At 51.9% G+C, this 27,860-nt stretch overlaps 17 protein-coding genes across 17 annotated transcripts; 7 read left to right on the forward strand and 10 right to left on the reverse strand.

Moving 5' to 3' along the window:
- Nucleotides 1-831: 831 nt before the first annotated feature.
- Nucleotides 832-2,304, reverse strand: KL928_003848 (uncharacterized protein; the record flags this gene model as incomplete). The annotated part of the gene is made up of 1 exon (XM_043204480.1): nucleotides 832-2,304. The coding sequence occupies one exon, from the start codon at nucleotides 2,302-2,304 to the stop codon at nucleotides 832-834; it is 1,473 nt and encodes a 490-aa protein (XP_043058542.1).
- Nucleotides 2,305-2,533: 229 nt separating this feature from the next.
- KL928_003849 (uncharacterized protein) lies at nucleotides 2,534-4,213 on the reverse strand (the record flags this gene model as incomplete). Its single annotated transcript, XM_043204481.1, has 1 exon — nucleotides 2,534-4,213. One exon carries the CDS (start codon nucleotides 4,211-4,213, stop codon nucleotides 2,534-2,536), a length of 1,680 nt encoding a protein of 559 aa, XP_043058543.1.
- Nucleotides 4,214-4,420: 207 nt separating this feature from the next.
- Nucleotides 4,421-6,076, forward strand: KL928_003850 (uncharacterized protein; the record flags this gene model as incomplete). Its single annotated transcript, XM_043204483.1, has 1 exon — nucleotides 4,421-6,076. One exon carries the CDS (start codon nucleotides 4,421-4,423, stop codon nucleotides 6,074-6,076), a length of 1,656 nt encoding a protein of 551 aa, XP_043058544.1.
- A 13-nt stretch (nucleotides 6,077-6,089) lies between these two features.
- Nucleotides 6,090-7,169, reverse strand: KL928_003851 (uncharacterized protein; the record flags this gene model as incomplete). The annotated part of the gene is made up of 1 exon (XM_043204484.1): nucleotides 6,090-7,169. One exon carries the CDS (start codon nucleotides 7,167-7,169, stop codon nucleotides 6,090-6,092), a length of 1,080 nt encoding a protein of 359 aa, XP_043058545.1.
- Nucleotides 7,170-7,241: 72 nt separating this feature from the next.
- KL928_003852 (uncharacterized protein) lies at nucleotides 7,242-8,545 on the reverse strand (the record flags this gene model as incomplete). The annotated part of the gene is made up of 2 exons (XM_043204485.1): nucleotides 7,242-8,386; nucleotides 8,518-8,545. 2 exons carry the CDS (start codon nucleotides 8,543-8,545, stop codon nucleotides 7,242-7,244), a joined length of 1,173 nt encoding a protein of 390 aa, XP_043058546.1.
- Nucleotides 8,546-8,658: 113 nt separating this feature from the next.
- KL928_003853 (uncharacterized protein) lies at nucleotides 8,659-8,880 on the forward strand (the record flags this gene model as incomplete). The annotated part of the gene is made up of 1 exon (XM_043204486.1): nucleotides 8,659-8,880. One exon carries the CDS (start codon nucleotides 8,659-8,661, stop codon nucleotides 8,878-8,880), a length of 222 nt encoding a protein of 73 aa, XP_043058547.1.
- Nucleotides 8,881-8,934: 54 nt separating this feature from the next.
- Nucleotides 8,935-10,095, reverse strand: KL928_003854 (uncharacterized protein; the record flags this gene model as incomplete). The annotated part of the gene is made up of 1 exon (XM_043204487.1): nucleotides 8,935-10,095. The coding sequence occupies one exon, from the start codon at nucleotides 10,093-10,095 to the stop codon at nucleotides 8,935-8,937; it is 1,161 nt and encodes a 386-aa protein (XP_043058548.1).
- Nucleotides 10,096-10,557: 462 nt separating this feature from the next.
- On the forward strand, nucleotides 10,558-11,877 carry KL928_003855 (uncharacterized protein; the record flags this gene model as incomplete). The annotated part of the gene is made up of 1 exon (XM_043204488.1): nucleotides 10,558-11,877. One exon carries the CDS (start codon nucleotides 10,558-10,560, stop codon nucleotides 11,875-11,877), a length of 1,320 nt encoding a protein of 439 aa, XP_043058549.1.
- An 827-nt stretch (nucleotides 11,878-12,704) lies between these two features.
- Nucleotides 12,705-13,793, reverse strand: KL928_003856 (uncharacterized protein; the record flags this gene model as incomplete). Its single annotated transcript, XM_043204489.1, has 1 exon — nucleotides 12,705-13,793. One exon carries the CDS (start codon nucleotides 13,791-13,793, stop codon nucleotides 12,705-12,707), a length of 1,089 nt encoding a protein of 362 aa, XP_043058550.1.
- A 374-nt stretch (nucleotides 13,794-14,167) lies between these two features.
- Nucleotides 14,168-15,987, reverse strand: KL928_003857 (uncharacterized protein; the record flags this gene model as incomplete). Its single annotated transcript, XM_043204490.1, has 2 exons — nucleotides 14,168-15,822; nucleotides 15,897-15,987. 2 exons carry the CDS (start codon nucleotides 15,985-15,987, stop codon nucleotides 14,168-14,170), a joined length of 1,746 nt encoding a protein of 581 aa, XP_043058551.1.
- Nucleotides 15,988-16,154: 167 nt separating this feature from the next.
- On the reverse strand, nucleotides 16,155-17,084 carry KL928_003858 (uncharacterized protein; the record flags this gene model as incomplete). Its single annotated transcript, XM_043204491.1, has 1 exon — nucleotides 16,155-17,084. The coding sequence occupies one exon, from the start codon at nucleotides 17,082-17,084 to the stop codon at nucleotides 16,155-16,157; it is 930 nt and encodes a 309-aa protein (XP_043058552.1).
- An 87-nt stretch (nucleotides 17,085-17,171) lies between these two features.
- On the reverse strand, nucleotides 17,172-18,489 carry KL928_003859 (uncharacterized protein; the record flags this gene model as incomplete). The annotated part of the gene is made up of 2 exons (XM_043204492.1): nucleotides 17,172-17,645; nucleotides 18,127-18,489. The coding sequence occupies 2 exons, from the start codon at nucleotides 18,487-18,489 to the stop codon at nucleotides 17,172-17,174; spliced, it is 837 nt and encodes a 278-aa protein (XP_043058553.1).
- A 372-nt stretch (nucleotides 18,490-18,861) lies between these two features.
- KL928_003860 (uncharacterized protein) lies at nucleotides 18,862-20,133 on the reverse strand (the record flags this gene model as incomplete). The annotated part of the gene is made up of 1 exon (XM_043204494.1): nucleotides 18,862-20,133. The coding sequence occupies one exon, from the start codon at nucleotides 20,131-20,133 to the stop codon at nucleotides 18,862-18,864; it is 1,272 nt and encodes a 423-aa protein (XP_043058554.1).
- Nucleotides 20,134-20,408: 275 nt separating this feature from the next.
- Nucleotides 20,409-21,443, forward strand: KL928_003861 (uncharacterized protein; the record flags this gene model as incomplete). The annotated part of the gene is made up of 1 exon (XM_043204495.1): nucleotides 20,409-21,443. One exon carries the CDS (start codon nucleotides 20,409-20,411, stop codon nucleotides 21,441-21,443), a length of 1,035 nt encoding a protein of 344 aa, XP_043058555.1.
- Nucleotides 21,444-21,588: 145 nt separating this feature from the next.
- On the forward strand, nucleotides 21,589-22,887 carry KL928_003862 (uncharacterized protein; the record flags this gene model as incomplete). The annotated part of the gene is made up of 1 exon (XM_043204496.1): nucleotides 21,589-22,887. The coding sequence occupies one exon, from the start codon at nucleotides 21,589-21,591 to the stop codon at nucleotides 22,885-22,887; it is 1,299 nt and encodes a 432-aa protein (XP_043058556.1).
- Nucleotides 22,888-23,073: 186 nt separating this feature from the next.
- KL928_003863 (uncharacterized protein) lies at nucleotides 23,074-24,119 on the forward strand (the record flags this gene model as incomplete). The annotated part of the gene is made up of 2 exons (XM_043204497.1): nucleotides 23,074-23,591; nucleotides 23,684-24,119. The coding sequence occupies 2 exons, from the start codon at nucleotides 23,074-23,076 to the stop codon at nucleotides 24,117-24,119; spliced, it is 954 nt and encodes a 317-aa protein (XP_043058557.1).
- A 75-nt stretch (nucleotides 24,120-24,194) lies between these two features.
- KL928_003864 (uncharacterized protein) lies at nucleotides 24,195-27,674 on the forward strand (the record flags this gene model as incomplete). The annotated part of the gene is made up of 1 exon (XM_043204498.1): nucleotides 24,195-27,674. One exon carries the CDS (start codon nucleotides 24,195-24,197, stop codon nucleotides 27,672-27,674), a length of 3,480 nt encoding a protein of 1,159 aa, XP_043058558.1.
- Between the last annotated feature and the right edge of the window lie 186 nt (nucleotides 27,675-27,860).

Consider the following 27,860-nt stretch of genomic DNA (forward strand, 5'->3'; position numbering starts at 1 on the left):
TATAAATTGGAGTGCAGCCGAGCTCATTGCCTAATAGGGAAATAGTTTCACCTTTATCTATTTTTTGATAAGATCCGCGAATGAAAAACACTCTTACATGCTGCTTGGGGTAACATGTGTGCGAGAGAGTTCTTGATTGGCTGTTGAAGTCAACAGGATGATCGTAAGCAGCAATCCTCTCGGCTTGTTGGAGAGTCGATGTAAGTAACAATGGATTCCCGTGGGTGTTTTTTTGGGTAGATCCAATTAATTCGTGTACTCTGGTTTAGGCATTATGCGTCTCTTGCGACACTAAGAGTTTTGAGGGTTTGTCTGCGGGAGAGTCCAATCAGATTTTTATGGCTCAGTTTCCTAGGTTCCTATAGGATTTACTACCTAGGTTGTTTTTCTTTTTCGGCCTTTGATGCTATTAGATAATACTATTATAAATGTGCTTTACTTTTTTTCCTTCATGTGGCAGCATGTTCCTTAGCAGCCGGATCTCGCGTAGCCTCGACCGATTCATTGCGGCCAGCTGTTTGGACGATCAAACTAGCCAGCACAGTGATTTGCACGCGGGGACAGATTCTAAGTGTTGCGAGCGTAGCCGGTACTCTACAATCCTCATATTGGGAGTCAATCGGCTACCAAAGCATATACATTCATTGGTACGTGGTTATGAGCAATGGAAAAGGAACTACCATGAATATGAAATGACTCAGTCACTCATTACAAATGAGGGAGCCTGCCCTCTACTCGTTTCACCCTTTTTTCTCCTGTGCATTGGGCTCTGTATTGATTGTTTGACTGTGAAAAATCACGCCCAGGGCCTGAATTAGAAAACTATTTCGCTCAAATAAATAATTTATCAAAATTAGTTTTGTCGAGTAAAGCCTGCCAACCCAGACCGGCATCCCAAATCCGGTTCAAAAACTCAACGATGCTCTCAAAACACGAGTTCTTGGTCGCGTAGCCAAAATTTCGTAGTCGCCAAAGCATGTAATCACGCTGGTCCTTTTCCACAATGGCCGTGCCAATAATAGAGAATGGCCATGTTAGGATTGCCGATATGCTTGAGTGGAAACTCAGCTGCTCCAGATCGCTGATGAAGTCGCTTATGCGGCGCTGGATATCACTATCTATCTCCAAAGTCACAGGATAGAGCATTTTGTACAGAAGAATGTACGCTCCCTGGGCCACTATGCGCGCGGCGAGACAGCTATCCAAGAGCCGTTTGCAGACGTGTTTGGGCTGACTAAATCGCACGTCAGCGGGCAGGACAGGAGGAACAAAGTATTTCGCCAGCCTAAACAACGCGATTGCCTGGTTTCGCATACTCTCATTGAACGGATACTGCAGTTGCAACCATCCGGCCTTTGATGCAAGCTCGAACGCTGGAAGAGCGGCTCCCATAACCGGGTTGTTCATCCAAGGAGCAGGGCATTTGTATAGCTGCTGATCCAGCAACGGCTGGAGCTCGTCAAACACCTCAAAGGGCGAGTCCAGCAGGATCTGCGATTTCTGGTCCAGAACCAATCCTATAACAGAGTAATTGTACGCAAAGCTCTCCACCAAGGTGCGCTCAATTGGCGTGAGAAGCCAGTGCTGGTCACTAACAACAGGCCGAATATCCTCAGGAAGGACCTCTAGATGTCTCCGGTTTGCCAGCCGTGTCTTTGGCCAGTTGCGGATGAGCTGGAACGCCATTCTCAAGAACAGCACTGTGCGGTGGCCGTCCAGACCGTAGAACTTTTCTCGCAGCGAAAGCGACAAAAGAGCAACAACCAGCCACTTACTGTCAGTATCCGAAGAAGCGCGGGCTGCTATTTGCTGGAATTGGCCCATAACCTTCGCCATTCTGGATTCAGCCAGCTCACGCATGTCTTTACGATTGGCTGCCAAAAAAGCTGCTCCGCAGGCGTAGAAAACGTCCAAAAGCCACGGATTTGCAGCCCCATGAGGAATGAAAACTGCGCCCGGTTGTAGTCTTTCGTGCGTGAGCTGAGTGGACACAGCAACCATGAACCCGTTGACGAACGCGTCGTAAATATATGCATCATTCGGAGAGACGAGCCCTGGAAAACCCAGACCAAAACCAAGTAGAGCGCTTTGCGAGCACAAGCTCGCAAGGTATTTGCGGAAAATGGCGTCGTCAAGCTGGTCCGGGCGACGTGTGCAGTCTACGGACTTGCTGATTATTGGTTGACTTTTTGTGCGCTTGGTAGTCTGCGTCTCCCGTTTCTGACGCTTGTTCCCATACACAAACACAAATGGGCTTGTCCGCTTTTTTTGGAGCTGGAACTCGGCCAGAGAGGACTTCGGCATCACTCCTTCTGCCCATACACAGATATACGAGTTACGGACGCATTGGGCGCACTCTGGCAGCGTTTCAGAGCACTTGACCTTGCGTTTGCGACCTGACGGTTAGAGTAAGGGATTTGGAACTTACAGCATAGACACCCGTGTGTACTTTTCGATCTCGTATTTTTCATAATCTTTTTTTGATAAACGGCCGCACCGTCTTTTTTTACCTTGATAAGCGATAAAAATATATTTATGCCGAGATAATATGATGCACAACCCCAGCGGCCTTGACCAGTTCCTCGTCGAACCATCTTTTTCCCGTCAGCTGGAGAGAAATCGGAGCATTTGCAAAGTCTTCTGCGGTGTCGTACAGAGCGTACTCGTAGGCCTCAATGTCGTTTCTTGGCTTGTACGACGTGTCTGGAGCGTCCAGAGCAGGATCGCACTTCAGACCGGTCGGGAACACAACGTTTGGAAAATCCAGAATATTCCACAGACTTGTGTAGCCCCAATACCGCGCCGTTTCTAGCTTAGGAGCAACAGAAGAGTAGGCTGGAGAAAGAATGTAGTCCACGTCCAACTCCAGCATTTTTTGGAGGTAGCGTTCGCGGTAGAATTCCCTAGTCTGGACAAGTAGATGCTCTTCCAGGGCCAACAGCGGCTCGTCGGCCTTTCCAAAACTCAGGGCGTTCTTGGTGAGGGCAAAAATCGGCTCGCCTGATGCAGCAAAGGCGGCTTTCTGGCCCTTATTGCCGTCAGCGTTGTACATGCAATTGACAGCGGTGACGAGCTCTTCAACACCAAAAGATTTCCAATCAACAACCTTTGCTCCTGCGGCCTTGAGCTCGTCTGCTGCATGTCTGAGGCCTCTGAGGACTGGTGGAGTTGGCTTGACGACACCGTCGTCGTAGATAACGGCCACTTTAATATCTCTCGAAGCAGGAGCAGAAACGTCTCTCCACGGTAAAGGAATAATGGAAGGATCGGTTTCCCAGGGCTTAGCGCCGATCTGGACTTTCATGAACAGGTCCAGGTCTTCGGCGTGCCGGGCCAAGGGACCCAAAACAGGAACAACGGCCTCCCCGACTCCCAGGCTGTTTGATTTGCAATGTTGCATGGTGAGCCGCTTCTGAGTGGGTCTGAGGCCGAATACGCCGCAGAACGCTGCTGGAGCTCTGATAGACCCGCCGATGTCTGATCCAACGCCGATGGCAGAACCTTTCATGGCCACAATGGCTCCTTCGCCGGAACTAGACCCGCCAGGGGTCAGCCGCGTATTGTGCGGGTTGCAGCATTTTCCGGTGATGTTGTTGTTGGAGCACAGATGCATCAGGCTCTGGGGCTCTGTGGTGCGGACGTAAAACACTGCTCCTGCGTCAAGCAGGATTTTGACCAGCGAGCACCACTCTTGCGAGACAGACTCGATATTGGCGACCGTGGCACAGTGTGTGACTCTGCCCTTAAATTCATAGTGCTCTTTTAGCGAGATTGGCAGGCCGTGCAGGGGACCAACCGTCTTGCCGGTTTTTCTATAGTGGTCGTCCAATTCCTGCGCCCGCTTGAGCCCCTCGTCCGGGAACAATTCCATTGCACAATTGGTAGCCTGGTGAGCTACAGTGGCCGTCTTGGCAAAGGCCTCAAACACTTGCACGGCCGACAGCCGGCCGGAGGCAATTTGCTTCACGAGCTGGTGCGCCGGCGTGTCCACAATGGCCAGCTCGTCTGGCGTAAGCACTTTTTCGGCGACACGGGCCACGTCGCTGCCGGGATCTTGCGGTAATGCGTCCTTGGGAAGAGCATATTTATCCAGAATGCCGGCCTCGAGCTTGGCACGGTACGCGGCTATTTTGGGCTTGAACGTCTCGAAGAGAGCCGGGTCTTCGGTGTTGCTGGTGTAGTTTCCGTGGTAGGTGGGCGTGAATTCTGTCATGAGAAAAATTAATAAGATCTTTTCGTTTCTGATGGACAATTCCGAGGACTTCTTCCTTTTTGGGAAATGCAATGCTTATCATCTGCACCGTGCACTGCCAGATGGCTTTTTATTGGTATGTCCCGATAAGCAGCAGTGGGGATCCAGATAAGCAGCCGTGCACTATAAAGAGTGCCCAGTCCCAACCTTTGGTGGACCAGCTCTGAGATGCACACCGAAATCGATTTCTCTGCCGTTCCTGGCACTTCTCATTTAGTCGACCTCGACCGCACTAGGGAGACCGCCGAGACGGAGTCAGGCATTGTGCTGATCCCGACTCCGTCGGACGACCCTAACGACCCGCTCAACTGGTCTCGTGGCCGCAAATGGCTTGCCATCTTCTGCACCGTCGTGTTTATCTTCGGCGGAAGTGTTCCTGGCTGCTGCATATACTCGATTTTGACAGATATCGCTGAGGATCCAGACGTCCACGTGACCGTTGGACAGCTCAACGAGGGGACAGGATACATGTTTCTGTTTCTAGGGATCGGTAATCTGCTGATGATGCCTCTGGCCCAACAATACGGAAAAAGACCGGTTTACCTGATCTCGTTGCTCGGAAACATCATGTTCAATCTGTGGCAGCCGTACACGCACTCGAACGGTGAGTGGATTGCCTCGCGCATTCTGAACGGGTTCTTCTACGCTCCCGTCGAGTCACTGCCGGAAATCACCGTGGGCGACTTGTTTTTCGAGCACGAAAGAGCAACGTACATGGGTATTTACAGTGTTGCACTCTTTGGCTCCAATTACATGGCACCTATGCTTGCTGGGTTTGTGAGAGACGGCCTTGGATGGAAATGGACGATCTGGATCGCTTGCATTTTCGGCGCCGTGTGCTGGTTTTTCCTGCTATTTTTCATGGAGGAGACCAACTACACCAGAAGACTCAGAGTGAGAAAGGACGACGACGGAAACATTATTGCCGCCATCACGAGCCGCGGCGAGCAGAAGACCGACGAGAAGAACCCAGACACGATGCTGGTCGTCACGAGCAACGAGCTCGGCAACCAGGCAGCGCTCATCGACGAGGATATCACGTATCCGCCGCCAAAGACGTTCTGGCAGAAACTGTCGCTGACCAGCGGAGTTCGCAAGGAGAACCACCTGCTGGACGAGTTCAAGGCCATTGTTCTCATGGCCCAGTTCCCTGGTGTTCTATACGCCGGCTTTCTGTACGGCTCCTCGCTCTTCTGGTACTCTGTGCTTAACGGCACAGAGGCTCTGGTTCTGAGCAGCGAGCCTTATAATTTCTCGTCATCCATGTGCGGACTGGCCTACCTATCTCCTGTGATTTTCTGTCTCCTGATATATCCATTTGCCGGCTGGTCCACTGACTGGGTGAAGATCAAAATTGCCAAACGTCACAAGGGTCTTTCCGAGGCCGAGGACCGTTTCTGGGTGCTGCCAGTGTACATGATTCTCGGCCCGATGGCTCTAATTTTATGGGGCGTGGGAGCAGCCAAGGGCGTGCACTGGTTTGGCGTCGTGTTTGGGCTCGGCCTCATGGCTGGTCTCTGCACCATCGGCTGTGTCTCCGCGGTGACGTACATCTTGGACTCGTACGAGCACATGAGTGCTCCAGCAATTACCGTGGCTATTCTGATCAGAAACACCATGAACTTCGCGATGGACTACGGAATCACGCCGTTCTACACCAACGTCGGCGTCCAGAACTGTTTTGTTGCCTCGGCGTTCATCTGTTTCTTCTGCATCGGCACGTTTATTGTGATGATCTTCACCGGCCGCTACTGGAGAAACAGAACCAAAACCCGCTACTGGAAAATCGTGCAGGAGTACAGAGCCAAGGGCCTTATCAGCTAATTAGATAATTCACCTAGTCTCGGCCAAACTTCTTGTCGTAATCGGTCAGAACAAACCGGAACCTGACGTCGTGAGAGTGTGTTCTCTCCAGAGCCTGCTTGATGTTCTCCTCGGAGATAGGCAGACACTCAGTCCAGGCCTTGACACCCTTCTCGGCCGCCAGCTTTAACATGCTCAAGATCTGCTGTCTGTTGCCCAGGTGGGTAGAGCTGAACGAGATGGCAGACTGGCTGAGAGAAGGCAGTTTCACCTCCACCGGGTCCTCAGGCATACCAACAAACACAAACTTACCCTTGACTTTGAGACAGCCCAGGTAGCCCTCAAGATTGAAGTTTTCGACCGAGCTCGACGACGAAATAATCAGGTCAAACTCCCGCTGGTGCTTGGTCGGCCAGTCGGGGTCCTCGCCCGTAGCAACAAACTCGGACGCACCAAGTTTCTTGGCGTCCTCTGCTTTCTTGCTACTCCGGGAAAACGCACAAACCTCTGCACCAAGAGCTTTGGCAAACATGATAGCAAAGTGGCCCAGTCCGCCGATTCCAATGACCCCCACCTTTTTGCCCGGGCCGCAGCCGTTGTCGACGAGTGGCGAGTACGTAGTGGTGCCCGCGCAAAGCATTGGGGCGACCTCCTCTGTCTTTAGAGCATCAGGAATCGGGTACACGAAGTACTCGTGGGCACGAATGTGCGACGAGTAGCCTCCCCACGACTTGGAGCCGTCTGGATAGTTGGAATTGTACGTGTCGACCATGTGGGGACAGTAGTTTTCCTGGTTGGCTTTGCAGGCATCGCACTTCAAGCAGGACCAAATCTGGGCTCCGACCCCCACACGCTGCCCCTTCTTGACGGTGGTGACCTTGTCGCCGACCCTGACGGCCTCTCCGATGATTTCGTGGCCAGCAATGACCGGCAGGTCAGGCTGCCCCCATCCCCCGGAAACCGTATGAACGTCTGAACCGCAGATGCCACATGCGTGGATGCGGATGTCGATGTCGTACTCGCCAAACGGTTTTGGCTTGAATTCGATCTTGGACACGGTGGACCACTTCTTGGTGTCTGTGACGGCAAATCCTTCGAAAGAGTCTGGATACATTTTAAGGTAGCAAATATAATTAGGGAGTAGCAACTTAAATAGTGCTGACGCAGCTGCGCTATATTTGAAAAATCAGCCAGATTTCGGAGTTTTCAAGCCCAAATTTGATCTGTACCCCCACTTTGAAAAATTGCTGGGTTGCGCGTAGAAATAGTCTGAGTAGTCGTACTCTTGGCTATCGAGCGGGCCTTGGAACGACACCTGTGGGTAGATCACCACATCCTCGACCTGCGAGGGTGCCTGGATCTGTGTAAACTTTTTGTACGAAAACCGTTGCGATTGGGGCACCGGGGGTCCGACTATCAAGTTGTGCAATGGTTTTGCGACACTGGCATGAACGGCCTTTGGAATACTGTTTAGGTAGTCCATGAGGGCGTCTGTAAAGACTGACGGTCCTGTGAACGAGACGGTGGGCTCCCCGGTAGAGTCACATTTTTGGGAAGCTGTTTCCCAATCGATCTTTTTTAGTTGCTTGCTCTGTTGCAACGAAATTTGCGATATACGGCCAATCAATTTTGCCAAAAATGGGTGCCGAGACCTGGCCTGGAACACGCTGGTGGAGAACGTGAGACGTCTGTTGAGATGCTGGTCGTAGTCTGGCTCGTTTAAGTCGCCCAGAATCCCAACGTAGACACGCCCGAACATCATTCGTGGACGGTACCATTTGTCAATAGGCTTATGTAGCTTAACATAAATGTCGGCGTAAGTTCCCCCAAACAGATATATCAGCAGGTACTTGAGGAACTCGTACTTGTGGCGAGCGTGGGGCAGTCGTTTGTATGCATCCCAGACCTCTGGAACGGTGGCTGTGAGCACTTCCTCCACCTTGGCTTCCGCTTGAGGAACCTCAAGGACATTGTGCACATGGGATGGGTTTTCAGAGCTCCACTCAAGCACCATCTGGGTCACTTCCGCGGGGAGGTCGCCTGTCTGAGGTTCTGCGCCCCAGAGCTGAAAAAGGTTTTTCTCGGGCTCGGTCTCTTCAAACGGGAATGCAGCTAGCAGTTTTCTTTCGATAGCAGACAAGCCGTCGGTGGACTTCAAGCTGGTTAGGAAACTTAGTTGATGGAAGGTGGGAGAGTTGGCAGCAAGTTTCAAGGTGGAGTACGACGTCTGGAAGGCTACCTCGAAAAAGAGGAAAATACCTATGGCCATCAACCACACATATTTACCTCTGATTAGTTTTCGCTTCATGGATTGGGTCTTTTTGGTGCCGGCTACGCGCGAGAGGTCTATTTATGGATTTCGAGCAGCACTCTTGAGCTATATATAGTTCAGTTATGCCACCGTTTTGTCCGAAACGCGCATGGGCCGGAAAACTTCACGGAAACCGGAAACCAGCCCATACGCCAAATAAGACCGAGCACCGCGCCCATAAAAGTTGTTTGCGAATGTTTCTTTACCCATGAGACTGGACCGCTCCTTCAGACAGTATCTACTAGTTCTCACTACCGTCCTACTGCTCATTGTCGGCTTTTCTGTGGTACAGATGTCTTCCAGCAGTCAGGTATTCGGACATATAAGGAAAACCGTACAGACAATGGCACACAATCCGCGCAGCCCTTATCGACTCCATGTCAACGACTATCCTACCGGCGGTGACAAGAACGAACTGGGCGTGCGTGTCCTTGAAGAACTGACCAAGGAACCAAAAAATTACGAAAGCTACCTGCAGGACGATGATGCGAAAAACGATGCCAAGCAAAGATGAGAATAAACAACGCAGCGAAAACATTTTTATAATAAAGCTTGGGAAAAAATATATTCACTCCACCTCGGAGAACCACGATCTGGCAAAATGGTGCGTCAGGTAGCAGTACTCCTCGACAGACTCGTCAAAGTCGCTGGTGCAGCGGAATCCTGACTTGGGCAAAATGCACACGTCGTTGTTGAAAATAACAGGTGCATTCAGCCCAGAGAAACCGCGCCAGTTTATTTTGTCGCCTGTGCCTGGGCCATACAATTCTTCCTCAGCGTTGTACCTCCTGAGATCAATGTCCACGAATTCCCGCTCTTCAGCCTTGTTCATGTATCTGTAGATTCCGTCTGTGAACACGCCGGGTCCTGTCCAATCGATAACCGACAGACGGTTGCAAGCCTTAGCGTCGCTGCCATCGCTATACATGTTGAGGTTTCCCTCGTACATGACTGTGAAGTGCATTCTGATGACATGTGCAATCACCATGGCCAAAACGGGATGGAACCTGTCGCTCGTAAAAGCCCAGTTTTCGAACTGCAACCGTCTGCTTGTCAAGCTTGGCCACGAGTCGTCATTGACGTCGTGCTCCACAGAGCCCACGAACCGGATATTGTAGTCAACGAGGTTGTGATACCACTTGCTGATAGGGCGGTCGCAAGTGGTGTCGAGGTCTGCCCAGACGCCGCCCTCTAGAAACAACATCAAATAACGCGAAAAATCAGACTGCAGTATCATTAATGGCATGGTGTCCATGGCTTCCCAGACTTCGGGAACAGTGTGCTCAAACGCACTTTTCACAGCGCTCTTCAGGTCCTCGCCAGAAAGAACCTTGTACTCGTGGTCTGGGTTCTTGTCCCGCCACGTCTGCCTGTACTCGGGATAAGGAATAGTATTTTCATCCAGCTCGCCAGGGGTGATCCACATCTGGAAAATCTTTTTGGGTATACCTCCAGGGCTCTTCGTGTAGGGAAACATACGCGTGAGCCGTCTATAGGTGGTCATTACATCCCACGGGTTGGCTCCCTCGTAGTAGGGGTTAGCTTTGTATTTTGGCGACGCTTCAAATTGCAGGCGGTAGAGATACGTCTGGGAGAGCTCGTGAGACTCTGGAGCCCTTGTTAGGTACAGTTTAGTGGCAAACGAGCTAAAAAGGGCGGTGAGGCAAAGCAGCAGTGCAACGAGCACGCTACGCTTCCTGAGCTGGGGTCTCTGAGCGCTCTTTACCATGTCAACAACATTTTCGACCCAATGGATATTCTTAAACAAAGACCGGAAATGGCTCTTGCTACCAGACTTTATTTCCGGTAGTCCAGTCCCGTGCAGTGCCTTTTTTTACTACGGCATCAAAACTATTATAATCCTTTGACCTGCCAATATACGCGCTACACGTCTGGCAGGAACGGATTTACGCCCAACTCGGCATACATGTTCAATGCCTGGCTCATCTTTTGGGCACTGTTTATTGTTTTTTGCAGCAGGACGTCCTGTACAAGGCTGAGACCTCCAATGCCAACAAAAAGGCAGATATGAGGCGTGCCTCATCACCGCTACCCACGACGCACAGATAGCTTGATTCTGGGGCTGTCTTCAAATTATAAAATCTAGAATTTTCATCGGACGCTAGTGTCGGAATTACCCAATAGGGAACACTGATAAGAAATAAAATGTAAAAAAATAACTTAGTCAGATATGGTACCAGACTCTGTGTGTATTATCGGAGCAGGAGTTTTCGGTCTTTCCACGGCCATAGGGCTAGGTAGACGGTATCCTCAGACCAAGGTCACTGTCATTGACCGGTTAGAGCCGCCTGTTTTAGACGGTACCAGCGTCGATACCACGAGATGTATCAGGGTCGACTACAAAGACCCTATATACGCCGAGCTGGCGCGTGAGTCGATGGAGATCATTACTAAGGATCCCGACGTGTCGCCCTTCTTCCACCGGTGTGGCATGTCGTTTGTCTACGACGGCGGAAACGACAAATGGGCCGACATCTGGATTAATGGTAAGGTAGCTGCCGAGAAGGCCAACGAGGGATATCCCGACAGAATGCGGTACTATAACTCGCCGCAGGAGGTTTACAAGAGCATCCATGGCGTCGACTCCAAGCCAGTTGCTAAAGGTACCCGCTGGAACAAAGGGTACACCAATTATCTGAACGGCTTTATCGACGCTGAAAAAAGCATGAAAGCATATTACGAGCGTGCCAAGACGTTCGACAGTGTGAGCTTTATTTTCAAAGAGGTGGACTCCATTGTGTACGGTCCGGGTTCGCGCAAGGCGCGGGGCGTCAAGCTCGTCGATGGGTCGATAGTTGCAACAGATCTCGTCATTGTGGCTGCTGGGGCCTGGAGCTGCAAATTGGTCAATCTCGACGGGATCTGCAAATCCTCAGCAATCGAGGTTGCCTGGTACAAGGTGACCAAGGAGGAGGAGGAGCAGTGGAACAAGATGGCCATCACCACAAATCTGTCCACAGGAATCAACCTTTTTCCACCGTACAACGGCGAGATCAAATGTCTCAGACGGTCTCCAGGGTATAAAAACACGTTGCAGGTGCCAAACCCCGACCCAACAATGCAGGAGCCCGTGAAGATCTCCTATCCGCGGACTGTCGTTGACCATCCGACAGACTGGATCCCGCAGGACGCCGAGGACGTGCTCCGCGACAACCTGGCAGAGATAATGCCGGCGCTGGCCCAGAGACCGTTTGACCGCACCAAACTGTGCTGGCTCACTCAGACCCCGTCGGCGAACTTTGTGATTGACTACCATCCGGATCTGGAGGGTGTTCTTGTAGCCACCGGTGGCTCTGCGCACGCGTGGAAATTCGTCCCTATTTTGGGCGACAAGGTGGTGGACTACATGGAGGGAACTCTGGATCCAACTTTGAAGGAGATGTGGTCGTTTGCAGAAAAATTGCAGATCACCAGCGACAACGGCTCTGCGCCGCGGATGGACGGTGAGCCTCAGGAGCTGGGTGAGGTGGTGAGAAAGCGTCCAAGTTAAATATTGAATTCATTTTTATTTGATACGCTAAGTTGACTGATTTTTCCAAGGCTGAAATGTGAAGCAGCTTGAGAAAATTCTGCAGAGCTCTGAACAACACCCAGCCAACTAGCAGTAAGCAGTAGAAAATGGTTCGACTTGATGGAGTTGTGCGTATTCAGCTCAAATAGCTGGCCAGCTTTTGAGTGACGGATTAAATAATATAGAGTCCGAGTGCAGGCCGAATCAGTCCATAGTGTCATGAGCTGACTCCCGCTTCCCGTGAGAGTTAGTCCTGAATAGCAAAGCCTTGTAATCATCTGCCACATCCAGTATTATCCACACACATTGGCAGGAGAATAATACTATCTTCCAGACCAAACATTCTGCCTACTTTGTATGCGAAGTGTAGACCCATTAAACCATTTCCTGCAAATACATGCTCCGATACAGGTTTCAAAATCTTGAATATGTTTCTACCATGCTGCTATTAAGCTGACAATCACTTTGAATTACCGAGAATTTTATTGACAAGACACCCGCAGCTAACATGCATCTTGCATGCGTAGAAGTCCGAGCCTGGATTATAAATTTTGGTCGGCAGGGAGGCTAGAGCTCGCTTGAAATTACCGACTCCTGTGATCAAAGTTTCACCGACGAGACATAAATGAGTCCAGCGCCGCCTAATTTGATCTCAAAGGTCTCACACATTCGCATAGTAACGTGGGCTAATAAAATTGAGGGCTATTCCATGCAGCAGGGATGCGTCGGTTGGCTCGCCTAAAAAAAATTTACTCAACGTAAAGGAAACCGGTGCAGGGTTTTATTGTACAGCTAAATTAGATCGCCTATTTAAAAAACTTGTCGTAGCCAGTCAGAACAGCTCTGAACCTAATGTCACCGCTGTCCACCTTCTCCCATGCCTTCCTCACATTCTCCTCAGAGATGTCGAAGGTCTCAATCATAGGCTTGATATCGTGTTCAGCAGCAACCTGGAGCATGTACTCAATCTCCTTAGGCGAGCCAATGCCAGAACCACCGATGTGAATACAGTTCATGAGGTAGAACATTGGAACCAGCTCCAGTTTGACACCAGCAGGAGGCGCCGTAATGAACGTGAAGCGGCCGTCTGGCTTGAGCATGGAGATCACTTTGGTGAGAGACTCAGGTTCGAAGTCGGAACCAGTGTTGACAATCAGGTCCAGAGTGTCGTAGTTCTTAGCCTCAAATCCTTCTTCACTAGTGGCGATGTAGTGGTCGGCGCCAAGTTTCTTAGCCAGCTCCTTCTTGCTGGTTCCTCTCGAGATCACAGTCACCTCTGCTCCCATAGCTTTAGCAAACATAACGCTCATGTGACCAATGCCTCCAAATCCGTAAACACCAACCTTTGTGCCTTTTGTAACCCCGTAGGAAAGAAGTGGACGGAAACCAGTGACGCCTCCACACATCAAAGGAGCCACGTACTTAGTCTCCAGCTTGTCTGGAATGTGGATTGCAAACTTGCTGTTCACCCTGATATGGGAAGCATATCCACCTTGGATAAGGGTTCCATCTTCGTAGGTGCCCAAGTACAAGCTCTTCGAGTCTCTGCAAGTGTTCTCATGGTCGTGGTCACATCTCCAGCATTTTCCGCAGCTGTCGCACTGTGCGCCCACGCCGACTCTGTCACCAATTTTGTACTTGGAACTATCAACTCCCTCACCAATAGCAACAATCTCACCGATGATTTCATGGCCAAAGGCTCTTGGAAGTGGAAGATCGCCCCATTCACCCTTACTGGCGTGAATATCAGAGCCGCAGATACCACAGGCAAGGATTTTGATGTCCACGTCCTGAGGTCTCGCCTTATGAGGCTTGTAAGTGAACTGCTGAGTTTGTGGCCAGTCTTTGAGGCTGTTGACGATTCCCACTGCTCTGATCTCGTTGATGGAAGACATTTTGTTTTGGTGCTTCAGAGCTTGCCTTCCGAGTTTGCTTTTATATGGCAAAGAGCTTTCTGGACATAGCCGGAGTTACAAACGTCATTGGACTAAGTCCGGAAGCACGACCCTTTTTTTTGCTTCCGATTTGATACCGAGGAAAAAATCTGTATGGAATTCTTTGTCAGCGTGCAGATCGGCGATTTCGAGCGCGCGCTCACATTGGCTCCTTGAATCATATTAGCTTCTCTGCATCACCGCAGAAATGTCAAAGCACGTGACTTGCCTGCCTTGTCCGAACAAACTCCATTCCATCAGGATTTAACGCGGAGAACCAAAAAGGGTTCAAAATGGACGAAATTCTTCTGTGTGGCAATCGTGACTCTACTAGGTTATTGGGACATGTCTTTTGCCAAACTCTTTAAGACAAGACTAGGATTTTGTGCGAATTTTTTTTGCAAGTGCTCGACGATTGGTCTGGCATCGATGGGTGGGGCCATGATGTCCTGGGGTGTCCTTCGCGAGAGATTGAGGAGCACCTTGGCCATATCTGTCGACCCTGAACCTTTGAAGTGTTTCCATATCACCATAGCGGCCGTGTAAAGACACCAATCGTAGTGGAAGCTGCCGTCGGCTTGCCAGTAATCCAAATTCAAATATCCCTCAATAATCATCTGGGAGGCATGCCAGACTGCTGTTCTGGTGTCTGCAAAGGTACAATCTGCCATGGCCAAGAGCTTCTTGGGGGATGCGAAATTTGTCGAAAGTAGCAAATGTGCGTGACGGTATAGTGCTCCGACCGAGGTTGTGAACTGCATGAATATCGGATCATTTCTGACGCTCTCCTTTACGGAAATCTGCCACCGACTGAAGTCGTCGCTCCAATTCTCGAGTGCCGTCAAAACTTGCAATTTCCAATTGTTATCGCTAAAGCCAGGTCCCAATTTTCGGCGGTCCAAAAATACACTCAATATTCCATGCAGCAAGACCTGTTTTTGGTGACCGTCCGTAGCTATGATACCATGCTTCGAGCTCAAGTAGCCTTGCAGCGCCGCAGGAAAACTCACTGGCCTTGAGCGGCGCCTGAGAGTTTGCCATTCTTCAGCCGACGCCATCCACAGTTGGAGCGAACATGGCATGTTACAATGGAGCTCGTAAGCCGACAATGTATTTTCGCAACCAAAGAGCACGCTCTTCTCGACGTCCAGTCGGAGGGCAAGGAACGCAGCCCTAATTCGACTCTCGCTTACGACCCATTCGTGCCAGCTCCCCGGCTCAGAAGTTTGCTTAAAGTATCCGTTCTGCCGCAAAATGTGAGTAAGCACCCCGCTGAAGGCGAGCCCATGCTCGTGCTGCATCTTGTCGCCAAAAAAGAAATTCACAAACTGGCACACAATCAAGGCTTGGACCAGCTGCAAGTTGCCGCCCAGCAGTCCTGGCAACTCCAAAAGCCGTTTCTCTAGCATCGCAACAAGCTTAGTAGCCACAAGGTACTCTGTGCAGGACCCTGCCAGAACGAGACTTGCCAACAGATAAATACTTTCTGTGCCGAAAGTTTGCAGATGAACCAAGGGATACGTGAGATTGAAGCCAGAGAAAAAGTTCCCGAGCGACCTCTGCACAGAAGACGATTCCAACATCCCACAGGAGTTGACTGTTTCAAGCACAACTTTCTCTGTCTCGCACAAGCCTCGAACAAACCGCTGTACACGTTCCATAGTTGGCTGGTCCAGAGTGGGCATAGAGCAGTCCACACTGGGGTACTCAAAGTTATACTTATTCCACACAGTGCTGGACCTGCGGCTGAGCTTGAGCAGCTCCGGCTCCAGCGCAGCCTCAAAATTGTGGTTCTCAGTGAACGTGTCACTGTCATTTTTCGAAAACAGCCGTGTATCTGTCGAGTCCGGCGAGCTGCCACCGTCTTCTCCTTTGACCTTTTTGGTGTACCCTTCTTGAGGACTCCAGAATTTGCGTCTGGTCACGAGCTCCCCGAGCCCCTCTCCGCCAGCCTCGATATCTTTTTCTTTGTGTCTTTTCAGATGACGATCTAGGAATTAGTACACCATATTATCTACTCACTCAAGCAATCTGAGCGGCGAAAAGGCGCACCACAGCGAGGACAAACATGTTTGGTGTCGCTATGGTTCACCATGTGCCGTTTCAAATGGTCCTTGCGCTTAAACGCCTTCGAACACTGATTGCAAGTAAACATTGTGTGGGAAAAAAGGGGTTTTTCGCAAAGTGGGAAATATCAGATCTGGGGACGCTTAGCTAAGCGGGCCCAGAAAGTGCATCCTGACACCCCCTCCCCATCTACAACAGCGCAATAGCTTGTGCATATATACAGGTATATTAGCGAAAATGAGGCGGCCTGTCAGCTCACTGCCACATGCTGGGCCTCAGCTCGTCGCCCATCTGCGAATACACCTGCTGCGCTGACGCAAAAGGCCCCAATCCGGCAAGCCCCTCCTCCTTGATGTCCTTCAACGGGTCCGGAAGCATGTCGCGAATATCCCGGCCTTGAGCGTCCACAAACTTGTCTCTGTTCTCGTTTATCTCCACCTCTCTTGTGGAGATCCTGTTCATAAGCTTGAGGAAATTGGATTTCTGGAATTTGTCGCTGGTTTGTTTCGAGACGTCTGCCGGGGGCTGCGACATCGTCAGGAAGACAGATCGCGCCAGCTGGGCAAACTTGATCTTGTCGTCCTCGTTCTGCGGCTTGACCTGCTCGGCCTGCTGCTCGTCCATCGCCTCGTCGTGCATCTCGTGTTCCAGCTCGTCGAAAGCAGCGTCAAAAGCGGAAAAGTCCTGCTGGCCTGTCGTAGCAGGGACGACCTGCGGTGCGATCGGCGTGGCAAGCTGCGGTGCCCCCGTGAGCATTCGGAAGGCAGTACCGTATGTGTCGCCCGCCTCCCGCTGCTGCTGCTGCTGCTGGCTTTGCGCAAACTCGTGTCGCCACTGCGTGGAGTGCACAGACCGATTTTGCACGTGCTGATAATTCTGGGCCTCTGGCGTGTCGTGGAGGTTCATGTCGCGAAAGTGGTCGACCCACTGGTTCTGCTCTATAGCGGCAGGCGGAAGCGGGGCCTGGAATGACGGCTGGAGCGAAGGGGTTTGTTGTTGGAAAGCGCGGTACTCAGACTCGAGTTGTTGATCCACTGTCTGGTGGGGCGGAGTCAGCAGACGCTGGCTGTCGCTGTTCGCCCTGAGCTGGCTCGTGAGCGAGTTGTCCACGTTGGCCCGCTGCGTGAATTTGCTGAGCGCGTTGTTCGCCCCGCAGGAATCCCCAAAGGCGTTGCTGAAGCTCATGGTGATGATTATTTGTGGAGAGAGATTTTTTTTTGGGGAGAATGCATTTAGTTGCTTCTTTCGGAACGCTGCGTCGATCGACGCAGTTCATCCGTGCTTGTACTCGACAAGGGCGTCGACGCGGTGGCTGGTCGTGCTGAAGCTGCGGAACTTGACGCTCTCTGTCACACCCGTGATCTCGTGCGTGCGCGAGTCCCCCCACTCTTCAGGAACGCGACAATTCGGGTCGGCATACACAAGAACGTTGAATGTGCACTCGTCCTCCAGCTCGGGCAGAAACGTCACCGACGCGGTGATCTGGCGAATAATCGCTTGGATCTCCCGCTGAATTTGCTCGTTAGGCTTGCCTTCTGTCTCTTCGGTGTCTGGCTTCTGTATTTCCAGGTTGAACTGCCACTTCTCGACCGTCTCGCCGGTCTCTTTCGACACAATCGCCACCACCAGCCGCGAAATCAGGCCTCCGTACACCCACTTGTGCAGCTGTTTCATAATCTGCTTCACGTACGACTGCAATTCGTCGTCTGTGGGAACAAGCATGTTGAGGCCATACTTTCTCACGGTCTGGAAGTCTTCGGGCGGGTAGATCCCGCGCTGGTACAGAATGCTATGGATGCTGTATTCAAAAAAGTCCGACACAATTCGTGACGATCCTTTCAGGGCGAGCTTGGACCGGGTGGGCACTGAATCTGACATAAAATAAATAAATAAATAAATCTACATTCGTATTTTCCTTTCTTATGGTAAGTTTCGCTAGCACATTTTCTAACCGCAGCACGGAGTAAAACGAACAAGGCTCACCAAGGACGCGCGTCTGCAGAAAATCAAGAAGGACGCGGTGCGAATAGCAAGGTACTGCTCTCTCACTGACCGCGTGCTGGCCAATAAGCAGAACCGTGTGTACAACGACAAAACGCTAGCCCAGACAGAACAGCTACTGGACATAAACCCTGAACTATACACTGTGTGGAATTATAGGAGAGATATTCTATTAGAGCGGTTTAAAACATGCGATGCGGATGCGATTCATGACATAATAAAGAACGAGCTGGCGTTGAGTGTTGAGCATCTGAGACGGTTCCCCAAATGCTACTGGATTTGGAACCACCGGAAATGGTGCTTGGAGTACGACTCCCTGACCAACTGGAACGCCGAGATGGCGATGATTGACACGTTTCTGAAAGCAGATTCGCGGAATTACCACGTGTGGCAATACCGACGGTACGTGGTGGACCGCATGAAACTGGGGCAAACGAGCCAAGAGCAACTGGACACAGATCTGCAAGAATTCAATTACACAACAAAAATGATCAACAGAGACATCTCCAACTATTCTGCGCTGCACAACCGGTCCCGGCTGGTGAAAATGCTCTTTGAGAACTCCCCCGAGTCTGCGACAGTGTTCCATACGAAAAATAAGTATGAGTTCCTTGTCCAGGAGCTCCAGATGGTGAAAACGGCATTCTATACGGATCCCGACGATTCCTCCGTGTGGATATATCTCAAGTGGCTGCTTGGAGACTACTTTATTGATAGCATCAGCAAGGAGCAGGCCCGTCAGGTAGTGGAGACTGCGATCGCCGACATCAACGAGCTGAACGAGCTCGAGCTCGACGACAACGGGGTGGATAACCAATGGTGTTTGAAATCGCTCGTTTTCCTTGAACAGCAGCTCTCAAAACTCACAGGCGTGAAAAAGGGGCAGAAAAATGCCATTCTGAAAAAACTAATTGAGCAAGATCCCATGAGAATTAAAAGATATGAAAACTCCATGGATTGATCATTTGTCAAACGGTCTTTCCGGCTTGTGTTTGCGATTCGGGTTGTAGCTGGGCTGATAGTTTTTTTTGAAAGTTTTTCGCGGGGCTGCACGGTTATTGGATTGGTAGGAGGAGTTGGGATGCGGACGTGGAGAGTGGTTGTTTGGCACTCCATGGGCAGGCGGCGGCGCTCTGTAATTCTTCCAAGCGGGCTGTGTCGGAGCCTGTCTGGGCGCCGCAGCCTTTTGCTGGGAATACCTCTCCTTTTCGCTTGCGTACTGGCTCACTTCGTCCAAGTACTTTTTTTTGCTGTACAGAAACCTGACCGAGCCAGTCTTGCCCACGTCGTAGTCGCGCAATTTGAAGAAAAGGTCTTCGTCCAGATTCCGAGGCGTCTGCGAGCCGTTGGGTCTGTCGTCCTGATGCAATCCGATTTTGATGTTGAGAATCACGTCGTTTATGATATGTTTGCTGTCGGTTCTCAATTTCAGCTGTTCCAGCGCGTCTCTCATGAAGGAGGTTTCGTAACTGTCCAAATAGTATTCCAGAAATTCGTTCACTGCGTTGTTGACCTCGTCCTTGCGCGCATGCACAGCTACCTCGCGCTCATTGAGCAGACGCTCGACTTTTCTTTCCAAATTAAGCTCGTTCCAGACAAGCAAGCTTGTGCGCAAAACGACGATTGCGTTGAAGTTCGAGGGCCATTGCAGCGGCAATTCCGTCGCATACAAGTCGTTCAGCATCGACCAGCTCAGAAAACAGACCTCTCTGGGAACTCTGAAGTACTTAGCGTACTTTATAAGCAGCTCCTCAATGAGGAAGTAACGGAAATCAAAAGCCTCAAGTTCCATAAACTTCTTCTCCATGCTGAGAAGCCGTTTGCGGTGCTCGTCTTGCTCCTGGGGCGTGGCCGCAATGCCGCGTAATTTGTATGCCTCAGAAATAACCAGAGAAAGTTTCTTGATGTAGTCGTTTTGTTTGAGCGAAATGAAGAGGGCGGTGATGCCGACGTCGTAGTGCGCGTTGCCGTACTTGGCAAAGCTGTTGAACATGTAAAACCGCTGGTAATAGTAGAAACAGCCTTGGAGAATTTTGGTGGGGAATTGGAGCACCTTGATCAGTTTGCACAGAAACTGGAAAACCTCTCTTTTTTTGACTTTGTAGGCTCTGGCCAAGCTGTCGTCCATCAAGCTGTTCTTGAAAAGATGGGTTATCTCTTCCTTGCTCAAATAAGGCTTGGAAAGCTGAATCACCCCGACGAAATCGCCAGAGGCGTCAGGAGAGAGAGACATGCTAAAGAGCGAAAATTGATTATTTAGGACTAAGTTTTTTTTGAAAACGATTTTTGGTCTACGGTTTGGTGCGAGGTGTCGGAGTAAAGATCCGACCCGGGGTACATGATCAGTGCCGATTCCCCGCAATTTTTTTTATTGCGGCTAGATACCCGATTTCGCCGCTCCAGACGACCCTCCACGCGGTTCTCCCACATATCCAACAATATAAATTTGTCCCGTGTCGCAGCTTTGGAGCATACCTGCCTAAATTTAAGTTTTTTTCCTCGTAAAGAATGCCTACTGTTTTTGATGAAGTCTCTAAGCACACGCTTATCTCTATAGACACCATGTCCCAGGAGGACAAGGAGTTCTTGATGAGGAAGTACAACATAGAGTTCCTAAATGCCACCAGTAATCAAGTTATCTGCTTTGTTAACTGGCAGCATCACCAGGAGGTTGTTTACGAGGCCATCAAATTAGTCAACAAAAAATTCGGGGACTCTGTCCCAAAATCCGCTTCTGCGGCCAACTTCAAGGAGTATATCCAGGCAATCAAGTACTACGGCACTGCTATTAGTGGCAGAAACCAATTGAAAGGCCTCAAGGGCTGTGTTTTGTCTCAGATAACCCCTGAACATTTATATGACGAGGAAGCTACCTACTCCGGCGTCAAGAAGCTGATTGAGGCCTACGAGGATATTGGTGTCGACCGTTCCAAAGTCATCGTCAAGCTCGGTACCTCCTATGAGACCATGCAGGCTGCCAAAAGGCTGTTCAATGAGGACAAGATCCAAATTCTGGGAACCATGATCCACTCCTTAGAACAGGCTATTCTTGCTGCTGAGGCCGACTGTGTTGCCATTTCGCCGTACGTGGACGATTTGAGCTACAATGTTGACCCATCATCGTACAAGGACGAGCCATTGAACAAGCACTATGGCTACAATCTTGCCGTCGCTATCCACAAGTACTACAGAGCTTATCAAATCAAGACTGTCAACTGTGTTGCTGCCCAAATTGGCATCACGCCAACTCTGGCTCTGGCTGGTGTTGACGAGATGACTTTGCCGCCGCCAACCTTGAACAAGATCCTCAACTCGCCGCTGCCGGCCGATTACAAGGGTCCTGTTCTCAAGCAGACTTACACTCCGGAAGAAGCTGGTGCAGAGTTGTCTTTCATCAACGACAAGGAGAAGTTCTACTCACTGCTGAACAGCAACGCCACTGCGTTGAAGCGTATAAACGGCGCCAGAGATGTCTTTGTCGCGTTCGACGCCAAGGCCAGCCAGTTGATTGAGACAGTTCTGGGCGAGCTGAAATTAATCTAGGTAATCTGTATAGAGCTGGAAAAAAAATGATCGACCCGTCGATATATTTTCATTTTCTTATTTTCGTTTCTTCAGTGGCAAACCGACAAAATGGTGAGTATGAGCACGTCCACGCTAGCTAACAGTATAGGGACAAGACGCATCGATGCCTAGCGGCAAGAAGAAGGACCAGGACAAGAAGAAGGAGAAGCCTAAGTACGAGCCTCCTGTCCAGACAAAGACCTTTGGAAGAAAGAAACGCAAGGGATCAGACAACATCGCCAAGTTACCCTCTGTGCTGCCGAACACGCGGTGCAAGCTCAAATTGCTCAAGCTCGAGCGGATCAAGGACCACCTGTTGCTTGAGGAAGAGTTCGTCACCAACCAGGAGATTTTGCAGCCTACGGAACAGAAACAAGCAGAGGAGAGAGAAAAGATTGACGACATCAGAGGAACGCCAATGTCGATTGGAACGCTTGAGGAGATCATTGACGATGACCACGCCATCGTGTCGTCTTCCAGCGGTCCCGAGTACTACGTGTCGATCCTCTCGTTTGTGGACAAGGGACTTCTAGAGCCAGGATGTCAAGTGCTTTTGCATCACAAGACCGTCTCCATCGTGGGAGTCTTGCAAGATGAGGCAGATCCTATGGTGCACGTGATGAAGATGGACAAGTCGCCGACCGAGTCGTATGCAGACATTGGAGGATTAGAGTCGCAGATCCAGGAGATCAAGGAGGCCGTCGAGCTGCCGCTTACACATCCAGAATTGTACGAGGAAATGGGTATCAAGCCGCCAAAGGGCGTGATATTGTACGGTGCGCCAGGTACAGGAAAAACGTTGCTGGCCAAGGCAGTGGCGAACCAGACGAGTGCGTCGTTCCTCAGAATCGTTGGTTCCGAGCTGATCCAGAAGTATCTGGGAGACGGCCCGCGCATGTGCAGACAGCTGTTCAAAGTGGCGAGCGAGAACGCTCCTTCTATTGTGTTCATCGACGAGATCGACGCGATCGGCTCAAAGAGATACGAGTCCTCGTCGGGAGGCGAGAGAGAGGTCCAGCGTACGATGCTGGAGCTTCTGAACCAGCTGGACGGGTTCGACGACCGGGGCGACGTCAAGGTGATCATGGCTACAAACAAAATCGAGAGTCTGGACCCTGCGCTGATCAGGCCGGGCAGAATCGACAGGAAGATACTGTTCGAGAACCCGGACCCTGCTACGAAAAAGAAGATCCTGACCATCCACACCTCCAAGATGAACATCGCGCCCGACGTGGACCTAGACACACTGATCAACACCAAAGAAGACTTTTCCGGTGCAGACATCAAAGCCATCTGTACGGAGGCCGGGTTGCTGGCTTTGCGTGAAAGACGGATGCAGGTGATAGCCGAGGACTTCAAGCAGGCCAAGGAGCGTGTTCTGAAGAACAAGATCGAGGAGAACCTCGAAGGCTTGTATTTGTAGCTTAATATAGCAAGCTGAGAAATTCTTGTAGGGCCTTCTTGGCTGACGCGCACGACTATTTTTATTTCTTCCACATCTTTGTTCTCCTCTACTACCCGTTGATCTCAGGAACGACCGATAATCTGGCCGCATAGACATAATTGCTGCTGTTCATACGTTTGTTTGGTATTCAAGGATTGATTTGGCATGTCTAAGCCCTCCACGTCGCCAAAGGACGTGGTGAAATACTTGAAAAGAAGATCTGGTGACCTTTTGCATTTGCACAGCGACAGTGGCATGAAACCGGCGGAGGAACACGCGGACGCGAAGTCGGGGCCTTGTACCAGACTTTCTTTTGACGTTGGTGTCTGCGAAAATCGAAATTCAAGGTATAGACCGAGCATGGAGGACGTTCACACGTATGTGGCGAACTTTGCCGAGAGGCTGGACTGGGGGTATTTTGCGGTGTTTGACGGCCACGCGGGCAAAAATGCTGCTAGATGGTGCGGTTCAAACCTGCACAACATCCTTGTGGAGAAGATAATGGATGATGACAACGTGGACCTGCGCGAGAACCTGAACAACAGTTTTCTGGAGGCAGACGTGCAGATGGAGCGCGAGATACAAGGCTCGAGCGGGTGCACTGCCGCGGTGGCGGTGCTGCGATGGGAGGAGGAGATTGACGATTCAGAGAGCGAGGACGAGATCGACCCAAAAACGACGCCGTTCGACTTCGTGCCCACCAAAAAACACAAACGAATGCTGTACACGGCCAACGTGGGGGACTCGCGGATCGTGCTGTGTCGCGGGGGGCGAGCCGTGCGGCTCTCGTACGACCACAAGTCTTCCGACAAGCTGGAGCAGCAGCGGATCGTGAACAGCGGCGGAATAATGCTCAAGAACCGCGTGAACGGCGTTTTGGCGGTGACGCGCTCGCTCGGCGACGTCTACATGAAAAGCCTCGTGATAGGGGCGCCCTTCACGACATGCACGGAGCTGACCGACCAGGACGACTTCTTAATACTGGCCTGCGACGGATTGTGGGACGTCTGCTCGGACCAGGACGCCGTGGACCTGATCAAGGACGAGATGGACCCGTACAAGGCAAGCGACACGCTGTGCAAGCTTGCCATCAGCAAGATGAGCACCGACAACGTGACGGCCATGGTGGTGCGGTTCGACACCAGGGTGTTTGCCTATACGGAGCCACACCGCCGCACAGCAGAGTGATTTTCGCCGTTGCTCGCGCCTGAGATAATTTCGCGTAGAAAAAATAATTATGAATAAATGAACGGCCTTCTGCACCTTGTCTTCTAAAATCACAATTCATGGAGCGTTTCACGGTTCAGCTCGCAAATGTCCATTGTGACGAGTGCTCAATCAGCATCCACCGCGCTCTTAAGGACGTCTTTGACGTCACTGAGTTCAACAGAATTGTGTGCCATGATAGCACAGCCGGTAGGAGAAAGCCCCCAGTTATTGTATTTCTGAGCGACGGCGAGCTCGTGATTCTTGGCCCAGGCGCCGATCTTGCCGCGAACGAGTCCCGCGTGCTGCGCAAGCTCGAAAGTTGCGGCTTTGATGTCATTTCTTGGGACATCTCCAGCGATCAATCCAGGCCCTCGTGGACAGAGCCGGCCAGTCTGGTTTTGCTCAAGGCAAAACGACTTTTGGCCACCGGCAAACGCGAGAAACACCACCGGGAACACTGCAAAAAGTGTCGCGAGGAGTACGAGCAGCACAAGGAGCCCGACCTGCTGAAACGGCTGAAACGCAGAACACAGTCTGATTCAGAGGACAGCACCGTTGTGGACGTGGAGGTGAAGACAGAGCCGCTAAAGGAGTATCGTGCGCTGCTCAGCGTCCAGGGAATGACCTGTGCGTCGTGCGTCGAGAGCATTGGGGCCGCCATCGGCCAGTGTCTGGAAAGTCTGGGTGTGCCGCTTATGGAGAACGACAAGCCTGTCTTCAGCGTGTCGCTGGTGGACAGCGTGTGCACCGTGTTGCTGCCAGAGCGCCAGTATGTGAATAACGTGATCAAGGCCGTGCGTGAGGCCGGGTTCGAGTGCAACCTGCTGGAGATGCTGCCGATCGAGCGGTCACAGAAATACGAGGTGGTGACGCTGATTGGCGGGATGACGTGCAGCGCGTGCGCGCAGACGATCAGCCAGGCGGTCGACGAGAGCTGTCCGTTTGTGCTGGAGAGCAACATCAACATCGTCAACAAGCAGGGCCTGTTTATTCTGGAGTCGGCGAGCGACGCAGACCTGCTGCGGCTGCGGCAGTGTGTGGAGGACGTTGGGTACGAGTTTGAGGTGCTGAGCGTGCGGGAAATCAGCCACGCGGCCACCAGGACCCGCTCGCGCACCGTCAACCTCAAAGTCAGCGGCATGTACTGCGAGCACTGTCCGGAGATCATCAACAGCAAGCTGAACGAGTACGGCGACGTGATTGTGGTGAACGACCCGATCAGCTTGAACCACCCGTATGTCAAGTTCACGTACGTGCCGAGCCCGCCGCGGCTGACGATCCGCAAGATTGTGGACGAGATTAATGCGCTGAGCGACAAGTTCCAGCTCGAGATTGTCCGCGTGGCGTCCGTGGAGGAGCACCTGACGCAGCTGGCGCGGCAGGAGCTGTGGCGCATCGTGCGCAAGCTCGTGCTGTCGACGGTCGTCGCGGTGCCGACGTTTGTGTTTGGCATCGTGGGCATGTCGCTGCTGCCAGAACACAACGCCTTCCGGATGTGGCTGATGCAGCCCGTGTGGCGCGGCAACGTCTCGCGAGTGGTATGGATCCTCTTCATTCTGGCCACGCCGGTGTACTTCTTCGGAGCCAGCATGTTCCATCTCAAGGCGCTGCGGGAGGTGCGTGCGCTGTGGAAGCGCAGCGTGCCGTGGAGCCGGCGGCTGCTGCGTTTCGGGTCGATGAACCTGCTCATGTCTTTGGGCACGACGATTGCCTATGTCGCCAGCATAGCGATGCTGGCGTTGTCCGCGCACGCGCCACGGGGCAGCGACGGGTTCACAACGACGTATTTCGACTCGGTCGTTTTTCTGACATTTTTCCTGAGCATCGGCAAGCTGCTCGAGAGCTGGTCCAAGTCCAAGACGGCCAACGCTGTCAGCCAGCTCAGCGGGTTCAGAGTCACCGAGGCGACGCTTGTGGAGGACGGTGCTGAGCGCGAAATCGGCGTCGACTACCTTGAGCTCGGCGACATCATCGCATTGAAGCCGGGCGACTCGCCGCCCGTGGACTGCATCATTGTCGACGGAGAGGCCGATTTCGACGAGAGCATGCTGACCGGCGAGTCGCACGCGATCCACCACGTCAAGGGCGATCAGATTTTTGCCGGAACTGTGAGCCAGGGCCCCGGGACCGTGCGTGCGCAGATCTCTGCTCTGCAGGGCAACTCGCTTCTGGACCAGATTGTCGACATTGTCCGCAACGGCCAGCTCAATAAGTCGCCGATCGAAAAACTCGCCGACAAACTCACCAGCTACTTCGTTCCTGTCGTGTGTCTAATCTCGCTGATCGTCTGGCTTATCTGGCTTGTTCTTGGATACACTGTCCTGCCGTCAAGCTATCTGGATATCGACGTCGGTGGCTGGGCGGTGTGGTCGCTGCAGTTTTCTATCGCTGTGTTTGTCATTGCGTGTCCGTGTGGTCTGGGGCTGGCTGCACCGACCGCGTTGTTTGTCGGTTCCGGACTGGCCGCCAAGAACGGCATCTTGGTCCGTGGCGGCGGCGCCTCGTTTCAGCAGGCCGCCAACGTCGAAGTGGTGTGCTTTGACAAGACTGGAACGCTCACCAAGGCAGAAATCAAAGTCATTGACCACCACGTCACTGGAGACTTTGCGCTCGCTATCCAGCTCGCCAGGGACCTCGAACTCGGCTCGAAACACCCACTAGCGGCCGCCGTGCGCAAATTCGCCGTGGAAAGCGCCAGCAGCCAGGGCATTGAGCTGGCTACCACGCTTGTCCCCAAGGTCGAGGAAGAGAGCGGCCGCGGCGTATTCGGCGACTACGGAAACAAGCGTGCGCTTCTGGGCAACGAGAAGATGATGGCCGAGCATGGCGTGTCTTTTACGGACGAGGAGACGCAGCTCCTGGAGGAGTGGAAGCAGCAGGGCAAGAGCGTCGTTTGCGTGGCTGTCGACAAACAGCTTTTGATGCTGCTTGGGGCCCGCGATGAGGTGCGGCCCGAGGCGAAGGCCGTCATCACAGACCTTGGCCGGCGCGGCGTCGCGGTGTACATGATCAGCGGCGACAACCACGTCACCGCCGAAGCAATAGCACACGAGGTCGGCATCCCTGCGGATCACGTGATCGCGAATGTGCTACCGCAGGGCAAGTCCGACAAGATCAAGTGGTTGCAGCAGACGCACCACAGCGTGCCGAACAAGCCCACCAAGCCGGCGGTGGTGGCCATGGTCGGCGACGGCATCAACGACGCGCCTGCACTTGCGACGGCGGACATTGGTGTTGCCATGGGCTCGGGGTCGGATCTGGCTCTGAGCTCGTGCGATTTTGTCCTTCTGTCGCAGAAACAGCCACTCAGACAGCTGCAGATCCTGCTCCAGCTGTCGCGCAAGGTGATTAACCGTGTGAAGTTCAACTTTGGCTGGGCGTTGGTCTACAATGTCATTGGAATCCCAATCGCTGCGGGAGTCATTTATCCATACCAAAACTCGCGTCTGAGCCCTACGTGGTCGAGTCTGGCCATGGCTTGTTCGAGTGTGAGTGTGTTGTTCAGCAGTCTGGCGCTCAGATGGGAAAGTCGGTTCTGGGGATGGCGGTCGGAATAATGTACGAAAATTTTACGAGACTTTGTAATTAATTATATGCAGTTTATTAAAAATGTCAAAAATACCTATAATTTTATTTATTTGGGGCTGCGTAAACTGGCCGGGTACAGACACGAGAAAAGACTGGCGTGCACGGATGTGAGTATCGGGCGATCTGACCGGCCTGTCGTGCTCAGCGCTTATTCA

The sequence above is a fragment of the Ogataea angusta genome, assembly GCF_019207475.1.
Source record: "Ogataea angusta isolate 61-244 chromosome Unknown 61-244_NODE_8_length_553539_cov_90.782090, whole genome shotgun sequence".
Taxonomy (NCBI): domain Eukaryota; kingdom Fungi; phylum Ascomycota; class Pichiomycetes; order Pichiales; family Pichiaceae; genus Ogataea; species Ogataea angusta.